The sequence below is a fragment of the Canis lupus genome, chromosome 30 (assembly GCF_003254725.2).
Source record: "Canis lupus dingo isolate Sandy chromosome 30, ASM325472v2, whole genome shotgun sequence".
NCBI classification, from domain to species: Eukaryota; Metazoa; Chordata; class Mammalia; order Carnivora; family Canidae; genus Canis; species Canis lupus.
Window position 1 is genome coordinate 6071036 of NC_064272.1, and position 14947 is coordinate 6085982.

Below are 14947 nucleotides of genomic sequence, written 5' to 3' on the forward strand. Positions count from 1 at the left end.
CCTCCCGCAGCACGCCCTCCCGCAGCACGCCGCCCGCAGCACACCCGGCCGCAGCACGCCCTCCCGCAGCACGCCCGGCCGCAGCACGCCCGCCCGCAGCACGCCCTCCCGCAGCACGCCCTCCCGCAGCACGCCCGCCCGCAGCACACCCGGCCGCAGCACACCCGCCCGCAGCACGCCAGGCCGCAGCACGCCCGCCCGCAGCACGCCCTCCCGCAGCACCCCCGCCCGCAGCACGCCCGCCCGCAGCACGCCAGGCCGCAGCACGCCCTCCCGCAGCACGCCCTCCCGCAGCACGCCCGCCCGCAGCACGCCCTCCCGCAGCACGCCCTCCCGCAGCACGCCCGCCCGCAGCACGCCCGCCCGCAGCACGCCCTCCCGCAGCACGCCAGGCCGCAGCACGCCCTCCCGCAGCACGCCCGCCCGCAGCACGCCCTCCCGCAGCACGCCCGCCCGCAGCACGCCCGCTGGAGGCGCTGTCAGCCCCGGCGGGAGGCGGCCCGGCCTGCGGGGGTGGGAGGTGCGGGGAGGCCCGGGAGCGCTGCCCTCGGGCGCCGGGGCAGGCGCAGCGGCCCAGCCCAGCGAGCCCGGAACGGAGGCTGGATGACAGCACCCAACTGGTGGAGCGCGCTGAGCTAGGTGCCTCCGTACGTTACCCCATGCGAGCCATCCCCCCTAAGCCTCGAGGGGTTACTGTTTTCGAGATGAGAAAATGATGGTTTAGAGAAGAACATGCCTCCCGTCACACAACTAGGAAACAGCAGAGGGAACCGTGGCCTGGCCTGACATCTGTCTGACTCCCTGTAATGGGTCGCGCGGGGCCGTCCTGGTATCACACCCATTGTCACTGCCACATGCCTTAACTCCGGCCGCAATAATCCGTCTCTTCCCAGCCGGGATGTTTCCGGACCTCTGTGATTTCTGTGTTTCTGTAAAATTCCCTCATGTTTATATGCCATCTCCTAGAAGAAGCAGCTCACCAAGGTAACTTACAAAGGTACACAACCTACGACAAGAAGTGTGTGAAAGAAAAAGTGAAAAATAAGGCATGTAAAATGGAGCCAGAAGGGAGTCATTTCTTTTTAAATGCACCCCATAGAGTCCAATACACTTGGCTACAAGTGGGACCATAACTTGTCTCCCAGGTTTCTAGCAGTCCTGTTCAAAAGGGAGCTTTGTATAAGATTCAATTTCTGTTACATGCAAAGCAAACAGACACAGTTTTTCAAGAGAATATCAACTCTTCCTAATAGTAAGACCACTAAGAAATGTTTCCAGAGGATCCTCATGAACATTGGGCAATAGAACCAAGTCCTAGTCACAGCCATATTATATAGAAGGAGCATGTGGATTTTTAATAAATATTAAATTATAAAGCTCTTCTAGACTATATATGTATATGTGTTAAATGGATAAACATACCTTTATGTTAATGCAAAATTTTATGCATATTAATATGTTCATATTAACTACATGTATAGACAGATTGGCTATTTGGTGTACACACACAGTAGTCAACACACATGCAGGCAGTTGCACACATCTGAGTCCATTATGTATATAAGTCTAGAAATTATTAGTTACTCATTCAGTAAATGAGCCTTGTTGAATTTTTCTAAACAAAGAGTCCTACTGTTGCCTGAAAAGCGTCTTTGTCTCTGGCTTCCTGAGCGTGCTGCATTCTGCTTGCACCTAACCCCATGTCTGGGCCCACCCTGAGGTCTTTGATGAGGCTTTCTAGCTATTCCTACTTAAGCACTTTGTCTTTTCCAAACATCTAAAAAAAATTAGAAGTTAGCTCTATCTTCTTCATCTGCTGCCATGTGGTTAGTCTTCCTGATGTCGTCTGAGGCACCTCTGACCTCAAGAACAAAGTTCTCCTTTTCTCTTGTTCTCTCTTCTGCTTCTCCTCCCTGTCTGATGGGCAATAGTCAATGTCTCTCAAGTAGATGAGAAGGGTTGGGGACCATTGTCTTTCACTGCCCACTTTTTGGGTGAGGTCATTCCTTGGGACTCTGTCATTCTTCTGTTTTTCAATCAGATATTCTTCACTGATGTCCATGAACTTTTTACTTGGCTTCTTGGTAGGTATCTGTAAAGCCTCTGAAACTAAAAACACGTGCTTTCATCAGATTTTCTAAATGATACATTATTCAAATTAGGTGTTTTTATTTTCTTCCATGACTTCAGCAGGACCCATATGCCTCTCAGTCTGAATATCCAACCCTGATAGCTACATTCACAGCCACACTTCCAACTGGTCACCTCCTTTAATTGTCCCAGAGGGCTTCCTCTCCATCTCCATGGCTATGTATTGGTCTTGGCCCTCATTACCTCTGAATCTGGGCTTGTGTAATAGGCTCATAATTAGCTTCCCCAATTATACAACCTCCTCTTCTCTGATCCTTCTTTCGTATCGCTTTCAGTTACCTGATCATATCATCTCTCTGCTTCCAAACTGCCAAGGACTCCCCAGTTGCCTTCAGAATAAAGTGCAAACTTGCTAACGTTGTGCCTCTTCACAGCTGGAGCTCATCTGTTTAGCCTAGCCTCTGGCCATGCCCTCCCAGGCACCTGACCTCTTAGGTTGCACCTTGGCACTCTTAGTAATCGCCGTGCCCTGTGCCCTTGCAAGCCTGGGTGCTTTTGCTTGTGTACTTCCTTCCGCCTACCATCTCTTTTCACCTGGTAAACACACAAAGGCACCGTTTTACCAAAAGCATGTCAAACTGGCAAGTCACCCTAAAAGGGCACGTGTGGGGCTACCTCCCAGGTGCAGAGGGTTATGAACCCACCTTTCACAATCTGCCTGGGTGTACTTGGAGAACCGATTGGCTACCTCAGCTTCTACTCTGTTGCCTAACATTTATTCATCCATTTAAGATACTCACTGGTTGCCTGCTTGGTGTCAGGTGCTGTTCTTGACCTCGAGAATCTGGTAGAAATCAAGACGGACAAGATCTTTATTCACAGGAGCTTACAAATCTAACAGACCGTAATCAAGTCAACAAGTGAACGAATACACCACGATTTTACACTCTTGATCTCCAGGAGCTGCCACTTCAGAGTTGGCTTACCCGTATTCTGATGGGGACACCATGAAGTGTCCCAGCTGAGGCTCCCATGTGGACCTGTGAAGAGACAGCTGCCACATTTAGGAGTGTACAGCTCCAGAGGAGAGTGATGAGGGATGGAGAGGGAAAGGAAGGAGCCAATGGGGAGCCATCCTTGACTCTCCTGCTGAGTGCTGATGCTGTTTCTGAGACACGGAGAACTGGCCTCATTATGTTGCTACTGGCTGTCCCATACAACAGGACGCCGAACACTGTAAATTCCTGCTGCTGCTCACCTTGGACCAAGGCTGGAGGAATTGCCCACACAAAAAGCAGCTCCTTTTGCTCCTCCGTGCCTATAAGTTGGGGCTTGTGGTGGGACTCCTGCTAGTTTCTTTCTCCCTGGCATCTTCTCCTGGATGCAGCAGCATGGGGGGGGGCCCCTCTGTCTATGCGCCTGCTGTCCTGGACAGTATTCGGACTCCTTGCGGTACCCCCCCCAGAATTCTCCAAGGGAGATTTTGTGAATATCCTTAGTATAGCTCATCCCCAAAACAGACCCTATTTGTGAGTATCCACTCTTAATTTCAGCTGCTTTGAAGGATGCTGCCCATCTCTGGGAAATCCCTTCCCAGAGCCCCTCGCCCACAGAGTCATATTTGTTTATATCACACAGCCTGTATTTCTGATTGTAGATTTTTTTAGGCCACTGACAGAGCAAACAAATAGAAATACATGTTGTCTCATGGCTTTTACTCTCTTCAGTTGGGTGCCCCTGAAGGGCTTTGAATAGAGGAGGAATGGGATTGGGCTTCCATTTTAATGGGGTCACTCAGGTTGCTGAGTTCCAGAGTGACTCATGAGAAGTAACTATGGAAGGTTTTCTATGAAAGTGGCCTTTATAATTTCCAACTTCTAGGTCTACTAGGTCGGGGGCTTTCAAAGTGCTTTGGACATTACCTCATGATGAGAAGTGTAAAATAACATTTTACACTCTGTGACTCAGATGTACATTAACACTATATGTAAAACCAAAACACAAGCTGCGTGAAACATCATTCTTTCAAATATACATATTTTTAATGACATTAAAAAATGGATTCTGGTCAGGACCCACTAAATCTATCCATTACTGGGATGGGATTGTAGTTTACAAATACAGCTTTAAGCCCACTTGTCATGATAACAATAGATTTTGATAGTTACCTCTGGAAAAGGGAACTTACTGGCTGGCTCTGAGTATGGGGGGGGGTGGGAATCTTAATTTTCATCATTTCTCCTTTTATAGCTTTTATTTTTGTATTATGTACAAGCACCTATTCAATAAATAAATCCTATTTTGGATCATTCTGGCAGAGACCTTACTTTCAGATTCTGACCATGCTGCACGGCTTTCAAACACGAGACTGGGGCCAACAATGGCGAGTTGCCAGTGAATCTGTTCTGTTGTGGCTTATGAAAAAAAATCGAACAATGTTTTTTTACAAGTATTTGGGAAGCAGAATGGCATGGTAGTTGGAAGTATAACTCTGGAGTTCCACTGGTTTTGCATTTCAGCCCTCATGCTCCCTGGCAACGTAATCCTGAGCAAGTTTACTTTTCTAAGGCTTAGTTTTCATGTCTGTAAAAATGGGTACAAACAGGGCCTACTTCCTGGAATTTTGCGAAGGATGATGTGACATGGTCTATGCCTGGCATATAGAAACCACTGAGGACATACTGTTTTTTTTTTTTTTTTTTTTTTTTTTAGGACATACTGTTTTGAGTGATGACTCTGTGCCAAGGTGCGGGCACGCAGAGTGAATGCTTTGAGAACCTAGTAAGGGCTAAGGGATCACACAAAAGCTCTTGATTGACGGGGAGCCAACTTCTCAGAGGAAGTGAGGTCTAGGTTAATATGCAAAAGGTAAGCTGAATAGTGAGCCAACAGAAGAGAAGGGGAGGAAGGGGGTGGGAACAAGGGGGAAGGAAGGAAGAGTGGGGAGGGGGGAGGAGGGATGGGGAGGGAGAGTCTTTCAGAGAAAAGGAAGATGTGGAAGTAAGGAGGAGGAACAACTAGTGCTTTGCTGAACTACAACACTCAGGAGCCTACTCTGACTCTCCCCACCTCCGCCAGTGCATAAATCAGGTTTTCAAGTCTGACTTAATCTTATTACCTTGGCAGAATCTGAGAGGCTTCACACCTTGAAGAGTTCCCTGTGAGCTCCTTAAATCCCCTCCACTTTCAGTGTGATTCAATTAGCACTACTCCTCAAGTCTGCCTTTGGGTGCTTGACATGAACTGTTGAAGGACCCAGAGTTCATTAAAATCCAACACTGGGCCCCTTTTCAAATGGCTGGCATTGCAAACAGAATGGCAATAACCTAAATGCTAAAACTAGTTTTGTAATGTAGCCACTATTTTTAAAACTCCTATTGTACACCCAGCACCATACCAGCAATAATGCAACTTAATAATTTAACATGTACAAAGACACATGGGCGAAAGCTGGAAAAAAAAAAAAAAAAAAAAAAACGTTCATAGAAAGATTCAAGTGGCCTGGACCAGTCAAAGGATGTGGTTTTCTGAGTACAAAAACTGTTTAATATGCACTCAAAAAAGTACTGTAATAAGTATAGTATTGAAGTGAAGACTCCTAAATATTCATAGATGCACTTGCATGTGAGCAGTGGAGAAAATCATTCTAAATTAGTCCGGGTGAATGCTTCTCCAACTGGGATTATCTGCACACAGACTTAGGAATCTAGAAGAAAAATTGTTTTCCCTTTAAAAGAAGTCATCCTTTACTCATATTTAAGTAATACTAATGTAACTTATCTCACACACAACTTACCAGTAGTAGGTGGGGTTCTAACACCCCTTCCCATGGCTCTGTGCCAAGGCCCAGGCTTCCCCACCCCACATGGGAAGTATCTTTTTATTCAGTCTGATTCTTTGTTGTGGGAGTAGGGAGTAAAGCTCCTCTGGGGAGAGAGCAGCCTTAGGAAAGTATAAACTGAGCCAGAAGACTCTGTCTTCTGGGTTCCTCTGGTTTTGGAAGTGGGAGGAGAGTCTCTGGCAGCCCCCACTAAGAAGGGTGTATCTTTAACCTTATGGGTAGCTGTGTTCCCTGAGTGCAGAATGTGTGCGTTTCAAGAATAACAAAGTCACACCCAGGAGAGCATCCTGACAATTAGAAATGCACTGATTAAAAAACAAAGCTCAAAGCTTAAATTTGCTGCAAGTATAGATGGGACTGATCTGTCTCCATGTCTAATTGGCCGCTAACACAAACATTTTGGTCAAAGTAATTCCTCAGCATCCATTGAAATGATAGCCAAAATTTACTTTAAAGAAAAAAACTGTCTTTTTTGTCTCTTATTGCTTTTTATTTTCTTTTTCCTGTACCTTGCATCAAACTGAGGATACTTTGAACTCTAACAAAGTGTGCAGCTGGACAAGTCTCCCTTACGGCTTCCTAAGTAGGGGTAGAGACCACACTGTCAAATGAGATAGTCAACTGGGTGTTCAGCTTAATTGATTTTAAATTAATCAATGAAAAGCACTGCCATATGTTGTGATAAATCCAGGCAGTGCTCACTTATGTGTGATTTTTCAAGCATCCCAGAAGTGAGGCTTTGCCCTCTGAGAAAGGTTACCACATGCTGAGTCTTAATTTAACCCTGGCAGGTGTGATCTCGCTCTAGTGTTATTGCTTTGACGTCATAAGTTTGTATGGGGGGAGGGTAGGGTGAGGAATCTAGGTTAGACTTATGATGGAAATAGACAAGTCATATATAATCAATGTTGGCAGTTGTTTAGCAAGTCCTCTTAAAAATCCGAGTCATTGCAACTTTTGTCCTATACCAGCCAGAGGGGAGGTAATGGGTTGAGTTGGAGGTGGGGATGGAAGGTGGGTGAGTTTGCCTCCGGCCTTCCCCAGATTAGGGGTCATATTTTGATATTTGTGGGCCCCTTCCTCCATACAAATATATTTTTTATATTTTTAAAATGTATTTTATGATTGCATTAGCATAAAGATGAATATAGTCCGGGCTGGATTTATTATTATATACTTATCATTTTATCATTTTATGATATCATTCTTATCATTTTTTTCCTTTTGATTTTGAAAGAAATGAAATTAAAACATTTTCATGGGCTTACGTGCTGTGGGCTCTGGGCACAGCACTTCCTGTGTTAGTTGGCCCTGGGAGTTATGCGGGCTCCTTCATGAAGGACCAAGTGCTCTTTCTTCGCTACAGGAGCTTTAGTGGCTTCTGGCTGTTGAAAAATGTCGGTGTAAAATAAGGGACAAAGTGAGCTTTAGGAGGGGCTCCGTTTGTCCCTTTCGGACACGCAGTAGGAAAGTACAGGAAAGATTACTTGGAGAGCAGTAAAGTGAGAAATGGGATGGGAAGTGAAGGCTAGCCTGGGATGGAGAGGTAAAATGAGGGGCTCTAAGGCTCACTCAAGGCCAGAGGATCCAGAAGGACCAAAACAGTAGTACTTACTGACCAACTAGCTTAGGGACAAAGGAATCATTGTCCTAAACCAGAATGTAAGTACCTCTTGCTTCCCTGTCAGACTTGAACTCGAGGCTCTTGTACCTGAAGCCCAGCCAGGAAGGGCCTGATAGCCCCTGAGCTACCGCAGAAGGTGGGACTCCACCACTGGGCACAACTAGTAGGCAGCAGAAATAAACCAGCAGACCAAAAAGGGCCAACTTACATGTGAAGCTATGCTGAGCTAGATCCTATATGATCAAATAGAATGCTTTTTACTTTTTCCTCCATATTTTCAGTTTACCCTCAATTCCTAACGACGATTATATGAACCAACCTGGTGAGTACTTCCTACATGTCAACCACTCTACCAAGAAATAAATATACATTATTTTATTTCATGCCCACCAAATAAACCTTTATGATTTATCTTTGTTGTCCCTACTTTATACCTGGGGATTTAAGGCTCAGAAAGGTTAGGTGATTTACCCAAGGACACACTGCTAGTGAAAGGTGAATCTGGGTTACAAAACAATGTGATTCTGGAGCTTATCATCATTTGCTACACTGCCCACTCACATTATATTAGATTTTGCACCCCCAAAGAGTTGAGTTTGTTGTCTATGACTCATTATGAAATTCTGAATAAGTAATCAGCATTACCTATATTGTTGATGGCCTCAGGGAAGCACTACCTTTCAGCTGTCTTATCAACCAGAAGTTATAAACCAGAGCATCACAGGGATCAGAATTTTGATCTGGTTACAGCTGCTCCCTGACCCAGCCCAAGCTAGAATTGTCCCTAAAAAGAGTTGGCCATTGATGTGGGGAGGGAAAACCTCTGATTTAGGCCTTCTTCAGGCCCTAACCCAAGGTTTCAGTCTAAGTTATTTGAAAAAGGAAAGTCTAACCTTGTCAATGTGCTACTACTATATTGGTTACCTTTATATATCAGTTCTTACGTGACAGGCACCTCCTGAGTGTGTGTGTGTCTAGACATGTGAATGGTTCCTGAATAGATTGGGCTAAAACATGATTCCCGCTATGGTCTCTTTTCCATGATTCCTTTTTTTTTTTTTTTTTTTTTTTTTTAAGGGCTTCAATTTTATCTTTAAGAAGTGGAGGATTATTAGATCAAGTGATTAAAGCATTAATTCCTTAGGGCTTTCTTGCTGCAACCACAGAGGTTTGATTTGTTGGTTTATTGATGTGAAAAGAGTTTTAGCTGTTGTCACACTTTTTTTTTTAAGTTCTCCTGACTGAGCTATTAATGGAATTGCATTCTAACATTAAAATCTCTCTCAACCAGTGTGAATATCCTCCTGAGGTGTCAATACAAATATAGATATTTGTTTTTAACCTGATAAATTAGGAGTGAAGACTGATTTTTTACTTTTCTGGGTTTTTGGATTATTTTGTCCAGTCCAGCCTGGACCATCCTTTCCTGGAACATCCCAGAAATCCAGTGCTCTTGGTATCTTCCTACCTTGTTGTCATACCCAGCCCACTTATAGCTTCTGGTCCAGACCTGGTTCTAAAGAAAAAGTGTCCATCTCTTGCCTTGCTCTCAAATCAGAACATATCCCATGCTAGAAATTTCCTGATTCAGCCTTCTGCTTTTCTTCCTGGTCCCCAGCTTCTCTGGAAGACCCACAGGTGATACACAAAATGCCTTTTCCATTAGTGCCTTGCTTTTCCTTTTACTCTTCCAGGACATTTGCGGACCACTTTTTATGTTATGTTCTACTTGATATGATGCCTGGCATCTCTGCCAGCTGCAAGGGTGCAAATCGGGCTCTTAAAACCCTGGGGTACATGAAGGTAGAGTCAGACGATCAACTACCCAGGATACTTATAACACAGACAGGGGCTAGACATACATCTATATGGAGATTCAGCCAGTAGGATGGCTCACCTACTTTCTAGCTTTTGCTACAAAGAGTAATGATAGGTCCATGTTCCTGAAAAATTGCTTAGCCATGTCCATGCTACTTCATCCTCTGGGGCAAAGTTTTTTCTTCTGCTCATATTTGTGTTCTTGCCCTTGTCCCTTGGAGACGGGGAGTTGAACTCCCTGAGACTGCAATAGTCTTCATATTTTTTATGCCACAACTTTACTAAGGTCATATATCCCAAACCTGCAACAGGCTTCTGAGAGTCAGAGATGACTTCTGACTCATGGAGTCAAGGCCCACTGCATTTGGCAGATGCAGCTGTACCTGAATGTTAAAGCTTTGTTAAGTGACATGAAAAAGGCCAGAGCTAAAGAAAATTAGGCTTTCAAAAGATTGTCTAAAACAATCTTCAAAAGAAGATTTTGAAACAATCTTTCAAAAGATTGTTTCAGACAATCTTTTGGTCCCCCGGTATTTAGGGTCTCATCCTTCACTGTAGCAAGGCTGCTCCTTTTGCAGGGAGCAAGCATGGGCACCATGCTAGCTGGACTCCAAGTGCATGTAGATTGGCAGGCCAGCCACCACTTACAGATAGGAAGGGCTCATTGCTTTGCAGACGTTTCACCTGTCTTCTCTGTACGTATTCTTATCCTGTGCTCCGTGAGGGCCATGGCTATAGTTACAGGTACATATCAAACAAAGCAGGATCATTCCAAAACAGAATAGAACTCAGGGAAATGGTTGCTAGTTACCCAGGTTCCTTCTTCCGATTTTTTAAAAAACTCCTTTTGAAAGCTGTTGAAGTCTAATTATTTCTTAGTATATGTGCTGCCGAAGCGAGCACAGTCTAGTTGTTTCTTAAGGAGGTTTAACGCAGATCTCAGCCAGTGTTGATCTGGGGGACTCATTACCAATTGTAATGTTGACATTAGGAGATGAACCCTGTTCTTGGCATGGCTGGACAGCCCAGCACTCTGAGACCTCCATGGGCTCTATGGACATTTAAGATGACTGCTTTGCTGGGAGAGATTAAGGGTGGTGGGGGTCTCCTGGAAACCTGCTAAACTCAGTCTTCATGACTGGATACTAACACAGAGCAGTTGTAGACTTTCAGGGCTGAAAGGCCAGGAATCCCAAAACTTCCTGATTTTTTCCTGGGATTTCAGTAGATGGGGGGTGTCACTTAATTCATAGAAGACTTTTCATTTTTGCGTCTTAAACTCACAAGAGTCTCAAGGCACAGAGATAAGTGACTTGTCCTGGGCTGCAGGTTAGTCATTAACAACCTGAGAATTGCATCATGTCTTTAAAGCCTAACTTGGCCTCTTGACCAAAACAGCATTGAGTCTTTCTTGAAAAGATTAAGTCACAGGTGGTAAAGCATTGGTCTTTGCCTTTTCATCTCATTTCTGTTTCCTGGTTTCTATCAGGTATTATTTGAAAAGTCTGGTGAGCCTTCATAATTGATCCGCAGTACGCAATTTTATTTTTATATGCTCCTCCTCTGCTGAGTTGTTTGATTCATTTAAAAAGGCAGAACTCCATGTAATAAAAAAGAAAAGTGACATACCAAGATTGTCTATATCCAGGGAAACCATCCCAGCTGTAGCTCTTGCTCTGTGTTACACATGTGCTTGTAGTTTAGGGAAGCAAAGACTCAGCTCAATGCCTAAGAGCAATGTTAGTATTGACCTTGAATATGTCATTTTTGTTTTTTAATAGGGACTTGTATATATAAGCTAAAAATGCATGCATAAAAAGCATACATTCATTTTTACTATGAACATAAATGTCAAAAATCGTGGAATTTCATAGCTTGTTTTGCTGAGAAAAAGATCCCTAAGAAGATTGATCAGAAATATGATGAATTTCTGAAGGGGACTAGATGGCCTCAAGGTATACTCTTCTCCATTTTCTTTCTCTGGAGCTGCACCAGCCAGGACACCCTTAAACTAGTTTCCAAAGAGGTCAGGGGCCATCAGACTTTGAGTTTTATAGAGTTTTCTTCAGCTTTTAAGTGAATAGTGTTAGGTTGTTAATTCGGTTCTTTGTTTCTTTGCTTTGCACACTAGACAGGTCATTCCTGAAATCCTGGTCTTCCCAGCAGTGCTGTAGTGAGTAGCATCTGTGATAACTTCTATCTTATTAATCTTGACTGCACTCCATGCTCTTCAGTTAGATAATGGTACGGTAAAACATCATTAATCCAGACTCAATCCTTTTAGAGATTAGTAATTCCAGAGGTGTGCGATGAACTTACTATTTTAAAAAACATTCACATGGAGAAACTGTTTATTAAGCCTAAGAATATGATTGTAGGAGCAAAAAGCTCAACTGCTAAGAAGAAAACTCTTTGAAGATCCAAATACTTTTTAAAGGCTGTGGCTACTAATTATGGAGAAGTTGAACAAAGTAGAGCACCATTCTAGAAGAATATTCAATTAATATATGTCCTGTGGAGTTAAAAAATAAAAATTACACAAAACTCCGTATCCTTAAAGACATTTTATACGTGAGACTTTTTTTTTTTTTTAATATGACATTGGCCTTCTTCATAACAATTGGTCCAAACTTGAGAAGTTTAACCAGATGTTGTAATGTTGTAAGGTTTGGAGGGATTGTTTGAAGCATAATTTCCAAGGGCAATCTCAACCTCTGGGATTTGAGTGTGGTCCTCAAATGCATGAGTCTGTCAGGTTCATGTGTTTTTGTGTTTCTGAGGGTGTGCACCCATGCAGGTGTGTGTGCTGTGATGATAGATGTTCAATACTGAAGGAGTTTAAGGAAGCAGACCCAGGGAAGGGAGCAAGGGCAACTGAAATTACCCACAGAAAAGAGGAAAGAAATAACCTCGGAATCTGGAAGTTAAGTAAAGAGAGACTTTGCAGCATAAAAAAAAAACAGAGAGGGAGGATCGAGGCCCATGTAACTTCATCAGAAGTATTAAGAGCTCTAGCAGAATAAAAAATGGGACCCATCAGAATAGAATTTCTGAGATAGTTATTCTTGCGTTTTCATAGTTGGGGCTAATAAAATGTGTTTTGAGGTTTGTGACTTAGAATAAGAGGCCAGTATTATATTCCTGACTCTGGCAATGAGGAAAAAAACTCAATCCAACAACTAAATTTTAGGGAGAACACGGACAAACTCCTCCAGGAGCTTTTGTTCTAGTTAGTAGAATCTTTCTTATTATTTTTTCTTCTTTCTCTGATGCTGACAAATTGTCTAATTCCCCTGAGGTTGATTTAAAATAATAGACATGGACACCACATACCTGCTTTCACTGACTATGGTGTTCCGAATGGATACTATTCCAAAACAGACTACATTTGTGGATGTCTCGTGTTCTTTGTCCACAGGGATGACCCCTTCCCACATTATTTGGGTATTTCTACTTCCAGATATTATATGGCCTTTCATAGTTTCAAAGCCTCTTCCAGCTCTCAGCTAACCCAGCCCACCCATCCATCTCCTGCTGGTGGAGCAATGGTACGCCACCTGGGCAGGGCAAAGGCTTTGTTGCCATAGCTCAGGAGCACGTGGCTGGGGACAGAAGTTTGGAGAATTGTTTTCTTTCCAGGATGCCAGTGTTATAATCCAAGTGGACACATAACAAAATGATATCATCGTCGTTCTTCCAAACAAAGGTAGCTTCCTCACTCACTGGCTCCAAAGCCTGGAATTCCTATAGAGAGAGCCAGATACATATGGCAATGTATATGAATTGAAGTGTTTCCAAGTAGGACTATTCAAGTTAGAGCAAACCTAGAACTGGAATCTTGATCTTTTGTCTTCACATTTAGTGTTTTTACTACTAATCATGCTGCTTCCCTCATAAAATATTCTTAGGGTACTAAGAAATCTTTTAGCACCATTAGTTCAGCAGATTAATGGCCTTTGACAGATAAATTGTCCCTATTTAGAAGGCAGTCTAGGGCAGATATGTATGTCTCTGTTTTCCCCATGATTTATTATGAATTTCAGACCTAGAAGTTGAAAGAATAGTACATGGAACATCCATCTACTTTCTGCATAGTCTTTATAACTATTAATAGTTTGCTGTGTTTGCTCGCTTGCTTTTAAAAAATAATTGAGCCCTGTATTGAGCTCCCTGCTTAGAGGGGATTCTGCTTCTCCCTCTCCCTCTACCCCATCTCCTGTTCATGCTTTCTTTCTCTCTCTTTCTCAAAAAAATAACATCTTTAAAAATAAATAAATGAAAAATAAAAATTACATTGTAAACATCATGATACTTTACCCCCAAACACATCAGCCAAAATTCCCTAAGTCTAAGGACACTCTCCCACATACCCATAATTTTCATTTATAGCAACAATAATAACTCTATAATATCTAATAACTAGTCTATAGCCCCCTTGTCCCCCAGTTGTGCAGTTCCTGTTCAAATGTACTCAATTACCCTAAGAATGCTTTTATAGCTCTTCTTTCTAGAACCAAGATGCAGACTAGAATCACTCACAGACTTTAGTTAGTATTCTCTTTAATTTTTTTAAATCTAGAACTGTATTTACATACAGTACAGTAGCTATGAGCCAGATGTAGCTATTAAGCACTTGAAATGTGGCTAGGCCAAATTGAGATGTACTTTATTTAAACAATTTTTTTTCATGTCATCTCTATACCCAATGTGAGGCTAGAACTCACAACCCTGAGATCAAGAGTTGCATGCTGTACTGACTGAACCAGTCAGGTGCCCTGAAGATGTACTTTAAGTGCAAAACATGCATCAAATTCTGAAAATTTAGCATAAAATACGGACTGTAAAATATCTCATTAGTATGACTTAATTTTGATTATTTTGGCTATCCTGAGTTAAATAAAATATATTATAAAAAGTATTTTCATATATTTATTTCTTAAATATGAACACCAGCAGATTAAAATGACATATATGGTTTGCATCACATTTCTATTGGGCAGAGCCAGTTCTAGAATGTACCTCGTTCCCTCCTGCCCTATGATGTTCACTTAAATGTTCGACAGCTGTCTTCAGAATATGACAGATAGGGGTGCCTGGGTGGCTCAATGGATTAAGCATCTACTTTTGGCTCAGGTCATGATCCCAGAGTCCTGGGATCGAGTCCTGCATCAGGTTCCCTGCTCAGCAGGAAGCCTGCTTCTCCCTCTCCCTCTCTGTTCTCTCTCTCTCATTCAAATAAATAAATAAATAAATAAATAAATAAATAAATAAAATCTTTTTTAAAAAAAGAATATGAGAGATATATTTTGGTGGGAAAGAAAAGGACTAGGACAAATCTGCAGGAAGGGCTATTCTTTGGGATGGCCTGGATGGGATGTCCTGATGGGAGGAACTCCAAAGAATCTGCAGAAGGAAGGTACTGCAAACGTCCCTCCATGCCATGTGTTTGCTCAGCAGAGCCAGCAGATTGACCTTTGCGCTGCCTGCCTCCTTCATACAGATTCGTGAAGTGTCTGAGAATTCACTTTCATGTAATATTTTAATTTTTCTTTTTTTTTTCCTATGGCGGATTT

At 43.0% G+C, this 14947-nt stretch overlaps 1 protein-coding gene across 2 annotated transcripts in view; it reads right to left on the bottom strand.

Annotated features, from left to right (window-relative positions):
• The window catches only part of RASGRP1 (RAS guanyl releasing protein 1), a 95100-nt gene that overhangs the window by 78393 nt on the left and 1760 nt on the right, over window positions 1–14947 (bottom strand). The window contains exon 1 of one of the 2 annotated variants that reach the window (XM_049104361.1): window positions 10023–10054. The exons of the other annotated variant lie outside the window; for it this stretch is intronic. Within the exon in view, the coding sequence (XP_048960318.1) occupies window positions 10023–10039 (17 nt within the window). The 5' untranslated portion in view covers window positions 10040–10054. Of the gene's footprint in view, window positions 1–10022; window positions 10055–14947 lie in introns of those variants that run through there. 2 annotated transcript variants of the gene reach the window in all.